The following is a 17,995-nucleotide window of genomic DNA, read 5'->3' as shown; positions in this document are numbered from 1 at the left end:
GACCGAAAGAACGAGATCGCGGATACAAGCGGCCGAAATGGGTTTTCTCCGTAGGGTGGCTGGGCTCTCCCTTAGAGATAGGGTGAGAAGCTCAGTCATCCGGGAGGGACTCAGAGTAGAGCCGCTGCTCCTTCACATCGAGAGGAGCCAGTTGAGGTGGCTCGGGCATCTGGTCAGGATGCCTCCTAGACGCCTCCCTGGTGAGGTGTTCCGGGCACGTCCCACCGGGAGGAGGCCCCGGGGAAGACCCAGGACACGCTGGAGGGACTATGTCTCTCGGCTGGCCTGGGAACGCCTCGGGATTCCCCCGGAGGAGCTAGAAGAAGTGGCTGGGGAGAGGGAAGTCTGGGCCTCCCTTCTGAAGCTGCTACCCCCGCGACCCGACCTCGGATAAGCGGAAGAAGATGGATGGATGGATGGATGGATGGATGGATGGATGGATGATAACATGTAAACCTGATGTAAAAAGTTTGTTTTTAACCTGAATGTATGTTAAGAACAAGCCAATTCTGATGGAGCTGATGATGGAAAAAAAAACCCCTAACATAATTTCCCCCATTCATCACACATCAAGGGACACCTCCACCTCACAGTCTTTCATCTTTTCTCCCCTGCTCTGGTTCCTTCCCTCTGAATCTTCTGCATAAATCTTTTTAATTAAAGCCACTGAGGTTTTTTCTCCGAGGCCTCTGCATGAACAACGACTGAGTTTGTCGCTGGTGAGTGAAAAGCTCTGAGGGAAAACTGGATGCAAGGAGGCAAAAAAAAAAAAGTCTAATCACTATTGCTCCATAAATATCCTGTTGTTTCATTAATGAGGGCAACTGTTTTATTTACCTAATGCAGACTTTGACAGAATACTAGAAATGAAAATGTTCTGCAGGATTTTGTTGTACATTTTCATATAAAGTTTAGACATGTAAAGTCTAAAATTTCTCATATGCAGGAGCTGAACAGACTTTGTCATGGAAATAAAAAACTATTGTAAACATTTAATTACTACAAAGATAAAGCACAACGTTTTATAAATTAAACACTGTTCTTGTCTGCAGGGAGAATCTTTAACAACATTATAGTGGCTTCAGTCAAAGTCTAACTGCTTTGGCGGAAAACACATAGTCACAAATACGTTCATAATTAGATTTCATTGTCATTGTGTTGAGCTTGATCTGTGTTTTTTTCAGCCTGATGCCTCTCACGGAGTCCTCCATGTGCCAGCAGCACAGACAGGCATGTGGACAAACTCTAACATTAAAGACACATTAGTGGATAGTTTAAATTAAAAGCTGCTCAAACAGGGGACACTTTAACAGGCAGAGACAAAATGTGCACATAAATGGCACATTTTGCCATCTTTATGAAGGAACTTCAGTGTACTTTTCTCAAATATTATGCCTTCAAGCTGTGCTCACAGATGAAGAAACATAATTTTTTTAAGAAATCCTTATCGTCTTAATTCCCTACGCATGTCACAGTGTTCTGTGTTGAAGCTCCGAATGTGAAGAATTGGGGCTGAGTGCAAACGATAAAGAGGATGGCAGAAAGAATCTTGTGAAAATCACTATTTATGCGGAATATATTTAACAACTCTTTCATCTGATGTCACATGAAGCAACTGTAGATGGTTAAGTGAGGGAAATTAAACCTAAACAGTAAGAAATCTGTAAGAAAAAGATTCTCATGATCATTTTGATACAACATTTTTCTTCATTTTTGGTATTGTACAAGGATTTTATGGCTTTGTTTTCAGCTATGAATTGTCATCATTTTGTCTTTGAAGGTAGCTGGTTTGTAAATGTCATTATTTAGTTGACAACATTTTGTGTTAGTGTGTGAAGTGTGGGATATAGAAAAATGTTAAGCAAAGAGGAAATAATGGTCATAGTGTGTTGCTTCATGGGAAATTCTTGAACAAAATTAACAAATCAAAAGCATTTAAATACAGTTCATTGGCGTTTCTGATATCCTGCAAATGTAAAATGTTGCATTTGAGATTATTTTTTCTAGTAAATCACTAGGTGTTCTTTTCTCAAATTTAACAGCCACTTCCAAACTGTCTACTTAGTGTTAGAAAGTCAAAAAGGCAAAGAGCTGCAGCATTTAGCTCAAATGAATCAACTCTGCATTTAAAAAATTTCTATTTTGCATAATTATGTGTGATTATAAGTCCTTTAGAAGGTTGTTATGCTTGGCTGACAATAGCATAACAGTATAGCAGAAAGACCAACAATGGTGGTCACCAATTCACTTTTCATCTATTCAAAAACTTTTAAATCATATTTGATTTCCATCACCCTGTCCAGAGACCGGGCAGAAATTAAGCTTTTTTTGTGCTAATTTCTTCATGTTTTTAATATGTTAATAAAAGTTGTCTCTGTGTAAAATAAATAAAAAGTCAGTCAAATACAAATGAAGACAGAACCTTTTTTTTTATACAGAGCTCAGATTGCATATGTGAAACATATTCCATATGCGTTTAATTTTCTTGACAAATCTGTGAGACCTTCCAATGCATCCGATATTAAATAATACCAATGACAATGGACCTTACCATAGGGGCCGCGTTTCATTGGCTGATGCCCATTCTACGTGGTCACGTGCGTGGCCGTCTCACAAACACACTCTTCCCGTTAGCTAAATACAGCATAATGGCAGAACTGATACAACTTCTACACCTTGAAGCCTGTCTGCTACACAGTCTCACGTTAGCTAAACAGATCAATATGCAATGTCTACTGTATCTGACATACACTAAAGATTTTATTTGAGCAGAAAAGGCTTTGGACTAAACTGTTACTCGTGTTAGCCATGCTAGCACCAAGTACAGCTAGTCAATCAACCGTCGCTGTGTTCAGGGAAGCGCTGATTAATAATCGAGAAATAAACATCAAGCCTGGAAACTTGATATCGTAACGGACTGAATGTTATGTTTTTAACGTAATCTTTGCTCGTTTTGCGGGGCGCAGGCGGTTGCCACGGTAACAGGTGTGCTTAAACTACAAAGAGAGAGAGAGTAAAAAGGTAGGAGTGGTTTTGAGTTGATCACCTGTTCAGGTTATTTTACCTTTGTTTCCCTTTGCTGTGGCGCATTACAGCCGCTGTAGTTTCTAAACGTTGGACTAATTACCTCGTTCCTTTGTGAGTTTACTTCATTCACAACAAACATCAAATAGAACAAATAGATTTCATAAAATTTTAACAAACAAATGGCTTCTACCGCGGTAATTATGTGAAATTAAATTAATTATATCCCAACTTCAGAAGATTTGCCTTTACCTTTACAGAGCTCTTTGGTTCCTCCTGTCAGTCTGTAGCTTCTCATATTGACGTCATCAAACCAAATTTCAGATCTACCATAACTGACTGACACCTGCTGGCCTCAGGTTTGCAACCAGCTTGTGACAGAGAAACCAGTAACCTCCTCCCAGATGATGACATGAACTTGTTAGTTCCTCTGTCCATTTAGTAGCTGATATATTGTGAAAATCCGGTAGAAATGATGCACTAATCGAGTCATGTTTACATAGAAACAGAGGCTTTGTTTGTGAGACTTGCGGTCACGTGGGTCGGTTGTGGGCGGAGCTTGGTAAGGTCCATGAGTGGTTTATTGGAAAACTATAATTTTTTGAGAGGACTGCTGGGAAGAGTTACACTCCACTCAGGTCATCACAGTGTGACTGATGTCATACTTCCTGAAAACTTTTTTTTTTGAGTCAGCAAATTGTATTTGTCATTGATCCATTGCATCGTAGAATTACATTTATGAGCGATAGCAGATACAAAATACAACTCAGATGAGGGTTTATGTTGAGTCATGGTTGGACTGAAGCCTGCGTTCTCTCCTTTAGTCTGAAGTTTGTCTATTCCTTCTGTTCTTGAAAAGATATTTTTGGAGCATTCATACATTAGTAATGTATTTAGTGAATATAAATAGATTTTTTAAACTTGTATTTGCATTGTTCACGGTAATATATTCACTCACATGCACCATTCTGTATTTATACTTTTTAATATTTTACTTACTTTATCCACTTTCTTACATTGTTTTATTTGTACCAGGATTTATCATTTTTATACTTGAAAACATTTTCCAAAATTAGCTTCTGGAAGATTTTTAAGTTGCTTGATGATCAGAAACATTTCCATGTGACAGAAAACTAAAAGCATAGAAAGTTATTAAAATGCTTTTTTTTTTTTTTTTTTTACATCACTGTTCATGAAGGTATCTTTGTTTTTTAGTAAGTGCTTATTCTAGCCTGTTTATTTTTTCTTCTGTTCATTTCTCTGCAGCACTTTAGACGATGAGGGGACAAACCTCCGACAACAGAAACTGGACAGACAGGTGAGCCTCTGATGTTCTCACAGCTCTGATAAAAGAGGAAAAACAAATCAATCACAGGAGGACAGATTTATCATCAAAAGCTGCTATTGCTCCATCAGTCAACTTCGAGTCAAAACCCACTGTGGATTCTGTTATCTTCCTAAAGGGCTTTCTGATGAGATGGTTTGTGCTTCTTCAGCACAGGAAGAAAACAACACACTAGGTGGTCTTGAGCCACTGCCCACATTAAGCCTTTCATTCTCATTAAATGTTTTCTCAACAGGCATTTTTTTCTAACACAACAGATTATAACAGGACCATGAGTCAGAATTGGAGAGTCCAGGAATCCCCAGTCAAACTGATGTTTGGCAGTCAGAAAACTGACACTGATGTTGTTGTTTCCTGTAAGCAACACTGTAACCTAACACGCTCTCAGGCAGCCTGTCTCAGCTCCTTGATAAACAAAGTAAGGAGCTTTGTTTATCAAAGCTTCCTTAGCAAGGAAGAGAAAATTACTGAATAAATACATTTTGAGTTCTTTAAATTTTCTTTTGGTTTTGTCATATTTAATTGATGGGTTTGCATGCGGCTGCTTCACTTGGCATTCATGCAAGCTGACTTTGTTTTTTGAATAACAGAGATGAAGTTGTATCACTTCAACATTCCTTTGCATTTTGACATGGTTCTGTCTATTAACTTTCTAACTGAGTCATAGAAAGCTTGCCACCTACTGTCTCTTTTGCTTGTTTCACGCTAACGTTCTTTAAATTGTACCAATGTGAATTTAATTGTAAAGAGCTTTGCAGGACGATGTAGAACAGCTAGTTCTCACACATGATGGATTATAGGAACAGAAATTTTCAGAACATATAACCATCCATCCATTTTCTACATACGCTTATCCACTCAGGGCGCTGGGGTGCTACTGTGCATATTCAGCCATCAAGAGGCGGGGTACACCCTGGACAGGTCACCAGGCCACCACAGGCCAACCCAGAACCAAATAAATACACGTGTGTCCCTCCCTTTAACTCAAATATATGAGAAGAGGAAACTTACAAAGCTGTGACATCATAACTTTGGCTTTCATCAGTAGCTTAATGACAAAATAATCTTTATGTATGCAAACTTCTGATATAAAGAAAGCAATAACAAATCTTTTTCATTATTCTGGCATTTAGAAATAAATTTGGTTAGCCTTATTTGGTAAATTTTAATCTAATTTCATGGGAGAGAGGGAGAAATGGTAATGTGCCTTTTTATAGATACATTTATGAAAGCTAAATGGTCATACAAAGCTATTTCTGTTTAGTTTGTGACGTGATTTAGTGTTTTTTTTTCATAGTCTTACAGTACAATCTAATTTTTTCTCTAATGGAAACCTTTAATAATTAAATAGTTCTAGTTGGGTATAATTAGTCCTGATAAAAGCCACAGAATCCATTTAGAATCAGATCATTTGGTTTGACAGCACATTTCCAGTCATCTAACATTGTTTCTACATCTTAATAGATTTGTTCCAACTTGCATGTAAGCAACTAAAACAGCTCACCAGAAAACACTGATAAGCAGCACTAAATCCTCTTGCATACAACTAGGAAGATCTTTTATGTGGCTCTCAAAAAGCTCTGACGCACGAAAGTATTTACTTCACAATACTGCTGAAGGTGTTTTTAAGACACATCAAGGTGCTTCCTCCAAGGATTGCTTTTTTTTTTCACAAAGATGCTTGAAAAGACTGACTGAATTTTAGATGTGCAGATAGCTGCTTAAAATAACTTGAACAAAATCCTCCGGCATATTTATTTTTTATGGGTTTTTTTGTAGAAAGTTAGGGTGTGGTAACCTTTTGAAACCTTCTGTTTTGCATGCCATACCATACACCTTTGTTTATAAAGCTTTTGATTTACATTTGCATGTTAACATTCGTAAAATGTGGGCTATTTGCCTAAATTGTTCCTTTGTTATCTGACTTCTGGTCTGATGATGCTTTTGTGTTCAAAACCTCAGCGAGCCCTCCTTGAACAGAAGCAGAAGAAGAAAAGACAGGAGCCTCTGATGGTCCAGTCCAATGTGGACGGGAGGTCCCGCGCTCGTCGGACCAAACAGAGCGAAGAACAGGCCCCGCTGGTCGAATCATACCTCAGCAGCAACAGCAGCACCATCTACCATGGTGAGAAAACCCATAATGTTCAGAAACTCTCCTGCTTAGAATTAAGCCAGAAAAGATGTAATCTTCTGACATGATTATCAATTCCAGTTTCATAGATAGAATTAGAAAACAGAACAGATCATAAATTTGGTCTTACAGAATACAGATTGGCATAAAACCGTTTACTTTCATTACCATTCTATGAAATAAAAATGTGGAAAACTTGAACAGTTAAATTAAAATGGAAGGACAGAGAGCACAAAATCAGTAGATTTGTGCTCTGATTATTTTGAACAAGGTCTCACATCTTAAGTAGCCTGTGAGAACATTTGACTGATTAACTACTATTTCAAACAGTTGAAATAGTAGTTATTATTATTATCTTCCATAATAAGTTATTATTATATTCCATAATAATAACTGGCAAACCTCATTACAGAGTCTGTTAAGCAGCATTATATAGCTCTGAACAGAATATATTGCCTGGAAAATTAATTTTCTAATTTCTAAAAGATTTGCTTGTAGGATCAGAGAAATGATCTCCAAATGTTTGCGGCAGCTGACTGTAACAGCAGGATGGTCACGCGAACCTGGTTGAAATGTCGTCAGTAGAAAAATGTTCGAGTCTTCTGACCGTAAAATTTAGCATCAGTAATGTGAAAGGAAACTTTGAAAGAGGCCAAGGATGTTGTATTCTGTGATCTTACAAAACTATTTTAACATGCCATGCCTGGAAAAGAAAAATATTTGGGGTGGGGAGAAAAGAACTAAAACTTTGTGATGAAAGCAGAGGAAAGTCTGGAACAATCAGACCTTGTCCTTGTGAAACAGCAGTGGGAATGTTTCACTGACCCGAATAAAAATGAATTCATTACCATACAGGGAAATTGGGAAACTAAAAATCACAACATATTAAAATTAAAAATCCATTACAGACTACCTCAAGATGTAAAGGTGCAGATTTCCTAATAATCAGGCAATTGTAAGAATTTTACTAAATGAACGTAATCCAAAACAAAATTAGGCTGATTTTAGAGCTGTGAAACATTTGCAGTGTATTTTCGACAATATGTGAGGTGCCCAAAACATTGTTCTAAAGTACAACAAAAAAATATTATTTTTATTTTATGCACAATAAAAGCCAGCTTGTATTTTTATTCCTTTTGCATGGAGGTAGCAATAGATTGACTTCAGCTTACATTTACAGAATCTTCCCAGCCCAAAGATCTAGTTTCTTTGACTTAGAGCTATGAAGTCTCTCAGTTTTCACTAAGAGAGAAAGAAACAAAGAAGAAAAGAGAGAGCTTTGCTGATATATGAGAAACTAAAAAAAATATTATTTGTATAGAAATATTAGACATAAACTAATCTTTGTTTGTTTGAAATATCAATTTCCTGAATTTTGCTGTCCATTTCTGTTCTCCACCTGAATGTTTTCTAGTGCAAGATCCTGAACGGGAGGAGGTGAAGGTGATTTCGGACGCTCAGTTGCCTCGCTCAGCCAAAAAGGGCAAAGCATCGGCCAGCTCCACTCCGCAGACAGGCAGTGAAAAGAAGGAGAGGAAGGGCAAACACAAAGGTTAGCCTACCACAAATCAAATTAACAGGCCATGAAATATATAACATTATGACTAACACTTAAAACATTTCCTTACTACAACTTACTGCAGTGTACAACAGAAGAGACAAAGTAATTTCGATCCTGTTGCTTCAACTGTAATTGTTATCCTTGGGTCCTTGGATAACAGTCACAGTTGAAGAGCTGAATGTTCAAACTACTCCTGGCAGCAAACATAATCAGTGTAGCTTTTCTGTTTTTTGTTTGTCTGTGTCTAAGCTCTGCAATGACATGTGACAGGAAGACTCATTAGAGGCTGAAACATGCAGATCAAAGATCACGAGTTTGCAAATGTCAGTTGTAGATTTGATGTACATCCTAGATCACTTACCTGCAATTTCTTGTTGTTTCTATCTATCATTTGCAGCAGGTATTATAATATTGACATGCTTCTGCCGATTTCCTGGTTGAACAGAAAATCTGTATTTCAGTTGCAAAGATGTTTTGATATGTGAAGCAGAAATGAAATGGATACTATTGAGAAGCATTTTAACAAAGTTTGTTCTTGGTGAATGATGACCTGGCAGCGATCAACAGCCCGGCTGCCCAGCAGGACGACAGTCAGATCCAGATCCTGACGGTGGGCCATTCTGCTGCAGAGGAGGGCGAGGCAGAGCCGGTTATGAGCTGCACTCAGTCACAGAGTAAGCAGGACCTTCGTGTCACCATGCTGAAGAAAGGTAAAACCTCTGTTGTTTTGAAAAGTCTTTAATGACATCCACAGCATTCTGGTTCACTGAAATACTGGACAGGTTATCGTCCTCACAGCACACTCTGAGTGACATGAAATCTCTCAACAGCAGGGAGATGCTGCTTATTGAAATCCAGCAAAACGTAGATTATTCTAATTATTTGTCATTTTGTAGTTCCTGGCACACTCAAATGACCACTGGAAATAAAGTGTCCCCACATGACCCAGCAAGGATAAATGGTTATAGACAATGGATTGAAATCTTCAAAAACATTGACTATGCAGGTGAAATTAAAGTGGGGCTCTTAGACATCATGTTGAGTTATTCATTTTCTCCTTGGCTGACCTCTGATATTAGTTGTAACAATCAGCAAAGACTCATATTGTTATATAAATAAAAAAGACAGTTGTAAAATCAATAAAAATTTTAACATGAGGAACAAATGTGCAGAGCTCCTTAAGTGTTATGTCTCTGTAATTGTCACGTGTCCAAATGAGCACCTGATAAAAACCCATCTTCTTCAGACCCTGAATACAATATCAGCATGGTCGTTAGGATTGAAGGGAAGCCTAACATTTTTTTCAGCTGAACATACACCCTACACATAAAGTCGAAATAAATGGGAGCAATTACCAACTCAGGGTTTCCACTCTTGATGTGTGACGAACTGCATTAACTCGGCCTCAAACGTCTGTCTGATGATAATTGCTGCTCTTCTTTTCTCTCATCTGTCAGTCACACTCCTCATCTCCACTCTCCAGCTCTCATTAGGGAAGTGGTGCAGTAGCAAGTCAACCAAAACCAAATGTAATATTTTTATTTTTTATGTGATAATTAGGTCACAGGAAAAAAACGAAGTATTTTATAGGCACATTGGAGCAACTGGTAACAATGCTGTTTGGTAAATAACGCTCCGTCTCTTTTGGTCTTCTGAGAAAACATAAGTCTGTGTTTATCCTGAGGCTGCTTCTCTTATTTTTACAAAATTAAGCACATGCCCACATTAACTTGGATAGAAATATTGAAATAATGTTAACATTGGAAATGAAACACATTTTAAAGTGGAGGTCATTTGTTGTTTACATTTAAACTTAGCTAACTGAGGTGTTGAGAAACGCTCACTGATTTTTACTAGTTTCTTAAATGTTGTAAACAATCCCAAGAAAAAGACACAATTTCACATGCCATTACACCAGTTCTAAAGTCTTTACACTGGCTTTGTGTAGCTCAGAGAATAAACTTTAAAATACTGTTGTTAGTTTATAAGTCACTGCTTAGCACCGCAATACACTAAAGATCTGCGATTGTTGTACCAACCTTCCAGACCGCTCAGGTCTTCTGGTTCAGGTCTGCTCTGCATCCTCAGAAACCAGAACCAAACGTGGAGAAGCAGCATTCAGCTTCTATGCGCCACAAAGCTGCAACAAACTTCCAGAGAACTGCAAAAGAGCTGAAACACTGACTTCCTTTAAATCTCAACTAAAAACTCATCAGTTTATTGTTGCTATTGAACCATAAATTAATGAAATAAAACGTTGACCAACATATTTGATGTGTGTGGTTGATTTTGATAACGTCACTCATAAAAATGTAATGTTTGTTACAGGTTTTCTCAATTATTGACTACAGTATGTGATGTCGTTTATGACTTTTTATATTGTGTTTTTATGACACATTCTGAACTGTCTTGTTTCTGAAATGTGCTATCTAAATAAATGTGATTGATTAAATTACCACATTTAAATTAAAGCGGGTAGAATTTTTTTAATGGTGTTTAGATAAGTCTAGAGTGTGCAATCCTGCTGGTGATTTTTCTTTCATTTTTCAGTTTTTCCTTTTCTGTGTTCCAAAGGTATTTCCAGCAGTATGAATTTTGATGAAGAAGAGGATGATGACGATGAAATTAGCTCAAGCTCTTCACAGCTCAATAGCAACACAAGACCAGGCTCTGCCACCAGCAAAAAGTCATGCAAGGTAAAATGAATTTCCCTCTTCACATCCTCCCTATCTTCTGATTGCCTGTCATCTATGGCACATTTGCCATAGACCTGTGAATAATGAGCAGAGAGAACGCAAGTTTATTACATTGCTCAGTTTCACTCCTAGCAGTTTTATGCTTGAAGTTCAATAAATTGAAAATTAAAGTTTAATGTAATTAAAGTCATTTGTAATTTTGGGACCCATCATTTGTGTTTATTTGCTGTACTGATGTTTTCTCAAATCAATTGGCAAGATCTTTCAGCTACTAATAACCCCATAATTGTGTGACTCCAGGAAATAAAGTAGTCTTTAGGCACAGGAAGCACACTTGAAATACTGAGCCCTTCAAAGAATACCCCTTTGAGATTACTGTAATCTGGGAACATACTCCTGAAAACAGCTCTCTCCAGCACAATTTACATCAACACTCCCTGTGTTTCATAACCTTAAATTGGCAAGTTGTTCAGCGACTAGACCATGGGAGTCCAGCCTGTATCCTGCCTGTTTCAGATTTTGAGTGATTCAAGAAATATAGTAATGATTCCCTGCAGAACCTAAAGACACAATAAGGAGGTAAAATAAGCTATTAATTCAACTGTGTTGGAGCATGGACACATCTAAAAGATGCAGGACTGCACTGGGAAACCTCAAGAGCAAATTCATAATAGAGACTTAAAATGGTTAACCCACACAGCGTGCATGTTGTAATTACGAAAGTAGATGTAAAGGGAGATCTGGCATGCCCACATTTAAATGAGTCTTTGTGTATGTATGAAGGGGAATGTCATCTCAAATGTATGACTTATTTCTGTAAAAAAAAAAAAAGGATTTCTCTCCTTTTGTAAAAAAAAATATTGCCAAATGAAATAGTTTTGGATTTACAAAGAACAGAGCTGTTTCAGTTTTACAGAAAGCGCAGGAACAATATTTACTGAAGACATGTCACAAAGGTGGAATCAATCCCTTGTTCAACTGAAACCTGTCTGCATTAAATTGTATAAATTTCACTTAATTAGAGTCTTCACTTTTGGAGGTTAATAAATAGAAGTCAAACAAACACACGCTGAAGAAGATCTGTCCTTACTGTGCTAATTAAGTAAGGTGCACTGAGGATCTCTGTCCCACTTACCTGTTGTTCTGAGACAGAGAGAACACAGAGGTGTCAAGTGAGCACCCAGTAATGGAAACTAGATGTAAGAAAAAGCAGATCATTTCTTTATTTCTTATGTTAAAGTAGGACAATGACATCACTTACAACTGTTTTTTATTTATTCTCATGTAATGGGAACTAGTGGAAACATGTAACTAGTGCAATATTTTTCTAAAGGATAGGTGTAATAATTTTATAACCTGCAACATTTTTACCTCAAGCATTTTTCATGGACGCATCACACTGTAGTAGGAAAACGATTTCTTCATCTCTTTCTTCATTACCCTGCATCTCGTCAGTTTCTTGCTGAAAGGAGGTCGTCCACATGCTGACATATAAACAAGAGCAAATTGCTCCCATCTGCTGGACCTGTGGAGCATGTGTTTAGTGCAACCTGCTTTGTGAATCCAAGGCAGAAATACAGCAAACACCAGGAGGAAGTCAGCTGCAAAAAATGGAGATTACGTCGCTTCCTGAATTTCCCGCCTTCAGAAATGTTTGACTCAAAACATTTATTTGGATAAAAATTTGTCAAGATCAGATAAAATGCGGTGCACATTTGAGATCTTATAATTTAATTGTATTTATCTTGTAATGTGTATATAATTTAATTCAGTTTCTTTAGTCTTCCTTATCATGTAAAAATAGAAGACGATTACTGTAGTAGACAAATTCACAGTCAATCAAAGTAAAACTCTAATTAAGAAAAAAAATTACAGAAATAGGTAAATAATTAAATTATTTTCACTTAAATGGCCAACTAAAACGCAACTTACATTAGAAGAGAAGAAGATGACATGACGTGAGTAAAAGTGATTAGCATTAGCAGTGATAATCCATCCATCCATCCATTTACACCCTTGTCCCCAGTGGGGTCGGGAGGTATGCTGGTGCCTATCTCCAGCGAACGTTTCGGGCGAGAGGCAGGGTTCACCCTGGACAGGTCGCCAGTCTGTCGCAGAGCATTTATAATGTTTATCTAAAATCATGTAGTCAGATAATCTGTGAGCGGTACAGGCCCTAAGGATATTTACTTCCTTTGGAACAATAAATTGCATGTTTCAACATTTGTAAATGAAAATGATTAATGTCTGGACATTGTGTTTACAGCTTTCACTTCCCGTATTTTCTCTCTGCTAGTCTAATCTTCATCTTCAGTCAACTCAATCTTCTTTCCTTCACTGGATCTTTATTTTAGGCACACTGTGCTCATTTTCTGTCCCTGTGGACAGTTTGAACTTCAGACTCATTATGCCACCTTACCCTGTTTTAACAACACTCTCTAATGACATATCACTCACCCGACCACCATTTCACCCTCAGTGGGCTGCTGTCTTCCACAGGAGGTGGCCTCAGCACCCACTCCACCAACAAATGAACCTGCCATTGATGTTGAGGATCTGGAGGAGTTTTCTCTGCGACCCGCACCACAGGGTGTCAGAGTAAAATGCAGAATCACCAGGGACAAGAAAGGCATGGACAGAGGAATGTATCCTACCTACTATCTTCACCTGGAGAGGGAGGATGGCAAAAAGGTGAGAAAGCTGTGAGATGAGCATTTCCTGGTAGATTGTGTCAGTTTTTTTTTTTGCTGAAAAGTGTGGAAAAGTGTGGTAAATGTCTATTTCACAACATTCATGTAAATCTACTTCCTGGATTTAAATGATGCGTTGATGCAACTGTATTTTTTACAAGTTTTTTTCTTTTTTGTTGGTTTCTGGCTCCATTTTTCCCAGGTATTCCTTTTAGCTGGAAGGAAAAGAAAAAAGAGTAAAACTTCAAATTACCTCATCTCTATTGATCCCACTGATCTGTCTCGTGGAGGGGAGAGCTTCATTGGAAAACTGAGGTGAATTCTTTAAAAACATGTTGGGATGTTTTGCAGCATCACACAAAATTACCAACACTGACATTACATAAACTGACAGCACTCCAGCCTGCATTTAATGGTGCAATTTTTAAAACCAGGGTTTCTGGGCGGTGTTGGAAAAACTGGAAATGTATGCCATTTGTTTTCTATCTTTCCGCATTTGATAGATGCGGAAAGATAGAAAACAAGAAAGAATCTGAAAGGGTATTTTTATTTTCAGACTTTATTTCTTGTCAATATCACTGTCAACATGATATTGTTAAAAATACAATATTGTATTTATATCTGTCCATTCATCTGTTTGACTTTCCAGCAGTCATACAAACAATTCCTCCAACCATTCATCCCTTCATTAATCTTTTTATTCATCCATCTGTCCGTCCATCCGTCTGTTCATCCATTCTTCTGTTTATCATTCATTTGTGTGCCTTCCTTACAGGATTTTTTGTTGTTGTTGTTGTAGTTTCCATATTTATAGACTGAGAATGCCTGAAGTTTGAGTCTGAAAAAGTAGGGAATGTTGAACACTGGAAAACTAATGTCTGGTTGATTTCAGATCTCTTAGTGCTGATATAAATTAGCTTTTGATCATGGCAATTGAACATAGCATTTTTAAGAACCCTTCATTAGTGGAGATTAATGTGGCTCATTCATCTGGTTTTATCAAAGAAGCTGCATAACTCTGAAAAATGTGATTGATTGCAAGTCATTGTTCTTTGTTAAAATGTTCAATGATCTGTTGATTAAAAATAATTATTACAGCCTTGGATTGATGGGGTGTTGTACTGTGAACCTCAGAGAGAACATCAAACCAGCAGCTCCATGGAAACTCAATCATAGCTTTACGCATTTTCATCTTCAGAGGCGGCCTGACCGCTGCTCAAACCTCTAGACTAGAACTACAATCCTTCTTAAATGATTGCGATATATACTTTTATGAACTATTGCATCTAATTTCTCAGGAGTTCTTGTGAGAACCTAAGTGAGGTGTGCCTTCTAAAGGAGACATAGACTCAGCTTTTAGAACTGTGGATATGAATGCAAATTTTTAGACTTTGATTATAACGCTTCAGAAATTTGATTTAGTTCAGGTTTTGTGTGGGCATTCAGATCAGATTCCAGTAAAATACATTGAAGTTTGTTGCAATGTTACAGCAATCCTGTAATGTTCTAATTACAAGTTACAACATGTGAGAACACTTACAGTGAAATTAGAAATGAACACTTTTTCAATTCTCTCTAATCTGATGTTAATATAATTGTTAACATGAGGGCACCTTTTCACATTTTTACAGCTTTTGTAATGATCCGACAGAGCATTTTTAGCTTTGAATAAATACATACACCAATATACTCCAGCCCTTTCATACATAGCGGTCACTACAGCAGACAGCTACATAAAAGTCATTTTCTTGTGTTTCTTGTGGATTTTTATGTTATAAATGCACAGAGACCTCTGAAGTGTACACTGGTGCATCATAAAATACACTATCATCTACTTCTGCAGAATTGCAGAATTGTAGTTAAATCCAATATGGCTGACAGACGAAAAGCATGCCGACCAACCCAGTCCCTCCTTCTATTGTAGAGGACCCTTGCAGATAAAAAAAGATATTGTGACCTCAAGTAACCATTGCAGGTCAATACTACTGATGTATTTTCCAAATAACAACTTTGTATTTGGAGAAAATTACAATTGATCACCTAGAAGAAAAATTGTTTTTACAATTATTTTCCCCACCTTTTTTATGCCTTACGAAAAACAAAAACAGTTTGGAAAAAAATCCTGACATAAAGAATCATAAGTCATGCATGAAAGGGCTAGTTACATACAGCCTCTAGGAAATGCCACCTCAATTTCCTCCTGAATTGCTCTTTATATGTTTTGTTCACATCAATCACACACTAAATCTTGAATTAGACTTGAATGCATAGTGCTGTTTTTGCAGGTCAAACCTCATGGGAACTAAGTTTACTGTGTATGACAATGGTCTGAACCCCATGAAGAGCACCACCAGCCTCGAAGCCAGCAATCTTCGCCAAGAACTAGCTGCCATTTGCTATGTGAGTATAAATATTCTGAGAATGAAATGCAATGGTTACCCAATTTGCAATTATGCAACATTTAATATTATGCAGAAAAAGAGGGATGTGAGATTGCAGTAATTAAAGAAATACTAAAATTTTAATGATTTTACTGTTATGCAACTAAACGAGACTCTTATTATGGTCAACTTAAATATATCCTTAGTATAGGTACAGTATATGTCTATACTGAGGGTAAGGAATAGGAATATATGGTGAAAAAGATTACAGTATGTTAAGTTCATCCAAAATAGCTTTATCTAAGCAAAAATAACATTTTTATATAATATCATGAACATATTTAAATGTATCTTTATTTAGGTTTTTTTTTTTTTTTTTGGTTTTTCACCCCAAGTTTTAATGTAGCAGATATTTGCAGATTGGATAATAAATCTAAATCTGTCGTTTTAAACATTTTATTTTAGTATTTTGATATTAAGTAGGATTGTACATAATAAACATAGCACATTTTTGTTTAAGCATGCTTCTGTTGTATCTTTACCAGTTTATCATCTGTTCAATACAGGAAACCAATGTTTTAGGATTCAAAGGGCCTCGCAAAATGAGCGTCATCATTCCGGGAATGAACATGGACCACGAGAGGGTGTCCATTCGGCCGCGTAACGTAGGTCTCGCTGCCGCATATGTGCTAACCTATCCAACTCCCTGTAATAGTTTTATAATTGATCATAAAACTGAAATGGCTGTTTATGAAGGTGTTTGCTTGCTGTTCATTTCAGGAGCATGAGTCATTGTTGGCCAGGTGGCAGAACAAGAACACCGAGAGTGTGATTGAGCTTCACAACAAAACACCTGTGTGGAATGATGACACTCAGTCCTACGTTCTGAACTTCCACGGCAGAGTCACGCAGGCTTCTGTTAAAAACTTTCAAATCATTCATGACAATGACCGTAAGAGCCAACGTTTACTTCACTTTACATTTGGGAGATGATAGTAAATTCTCAGTAATGCATTGAGAGCATAGTGTTCAGAGTTTGATTTTCTTTTCGTTGGCTCACTTTACAGAGTGGGTATTACCACAGGGCAAATAATTTTAATTGAGTAAATTTAGCAATGAGGGCAATAAATGTAACAAATTAAAAAGATGTTGTGACGTCAGCAAAGCTATTCCTGTAAAAAGCAACATTGTTGAACAGATAAAGAAATAGACATTAACAGAACATTTTATTAGCTGTGAAAGGTTTTATCAATTAGTTATTCAGGGCTTTTGTGAGACAGCCGAGGAGAACAATGTGTAGATAACAGCAAAATAAAAAAAAATAAATGAGCAAAATAACTTTCAGGTGAAATACTGTCATGAGAAAAACAAAGCACAGCATCACTTCTTCCATCAGATTCAAGAGGGAAAGAAGCAGGCCTTTTCTCTCTGAAAAACATATGGCAGCACAGCTTAGGTTTGCATTTAAAACAGATTTTGTGCTAAAATGAAACGCAGTTTAAGCATAAACATTTTGTGACAACTGTTGAGCATGGTGGAAGATGAGTCATGATTGGGGTTAACCAGGAACCTCACTGTATGGAAAAGTTGTTTTTTTTACATTTAGATGGGAGTCAGTCTATCTGTTGGCTAAACCTTGGACCAAACTGGGTCACCAACAGGACAGTGGTCCAAAACACAACCAATGCAGTGCAATAGTAAATTGGACCAGAAGAAAATAATCCAAGGTGCTACAATAGTCCAATCAAGGTCATGACCTCAGATAAAATTAAAATGAAATTCTTTGGAGTGACATCAAAAGAGCTGCAATTTACAAACATCATGTGTTGTAAAAAAAATCTTAGAAACTGATCCAGAAATACAAAGGGCAAGTGTTTACTACTAAGAGTTAGTTTATCAAGCTCTTTGGGAATTGGGTATACCTAGTCTTTTTACCTAAATTATAAGTTTAGATTTTTTGGAAGATCCTTTCATGGATAGAAAGCACATAAAGGTAATACTTGGTGGCAACGTAACTTCAACAATGTGACACAGGCAGTTGCAGGAGCAACAGTCAATTAGGCAGAAAGGAAAGATCACCAGACACAAAGCGTAACTTTTAGAAAAACTAAAATAAAGCATAGCACTTTGCAGAGTTTGATAGTGATTGAATATACACATGGCTTTT

The 17,995-nt window shown here is 37.2% G+C and overlaps 1 protein-coding gene across 2 annotated transcripts in view; it reads left to right on the top strand.

Moving 5' to 3' along the window:
* tub (TUB bipartite transcription factor) overlaps nucleotides 1-17,995 on the top strand; it is a 48,332-nt gene that overhangs the window by 27,898 nt on the left and 2,439 nt on the right. For both annotated transcript variants that reach the window (XM_032561229.1, XM_032561230.1), the window contains exons 2-11: nucleotides 4,291-4,342; nucleotides 6,332-6,494; nucleotides 7,915-8,052; nucleotides 8,619-8,771; nucleotides 10,636-10,757; nucleotides 13,257-13,448; nucleotides 13,650-13,762; nucleotides 15,733-15,847; nucleotides 16,395-16,493; nucleotides 16,609-16,780. In XM_032561229.1, the coding sequence (XP_032417120.1) occupies nucleotides 4,291-4,342; nucleotides 6,332-6,494; nucleotides 7,915-8,052; nucleotides 8,619-8,771; nucleotides 10,636-10,757; nucleotides 13,257-13,448; nucleotides 13,650-13,762; nucleotides 15,733-15,847; nucleotides 16,395-16,493; nucleotides 16,609-16,780 (1,319 nt within the window). The remainder of the gene's footprint in view (nucleotides 1-4,290; nucleotides 4,343-6,331; nucleotides 6,495-7,914; nucleotides 8,053-8,618; nucleotides 8,772-10,635; nucleotides 10,758-13,256; nucleotides 13,449-13,649; nucleotides 13,763-15,732; nucleotides 15,848-16,394; nucleotides 16,494-16,608; nucleotides 16,781-17,995) is intronic.

This window comes from Xiphophorus hellerii, chromosome 4 (genome assembly GCF_003331165.1).
Source record: "Xiphophorus hellerii strain 12219 chromosome 4, Xiphophorus_hellerii-4.1, whole genome shotgun sequence".
Lineage (NCBI taxonomy): Eukaryota > Metazoa > Chordata > Actinopteri > Cyprinodontiformes > Poeciliidae > Xiphophorus > Xiphophorus hellerii.
The sequence above is the reverse complement of the archived record's forward strand: the minus strand, read 5'-3'. Positions and strand labels throughout refer to the sequence as shown.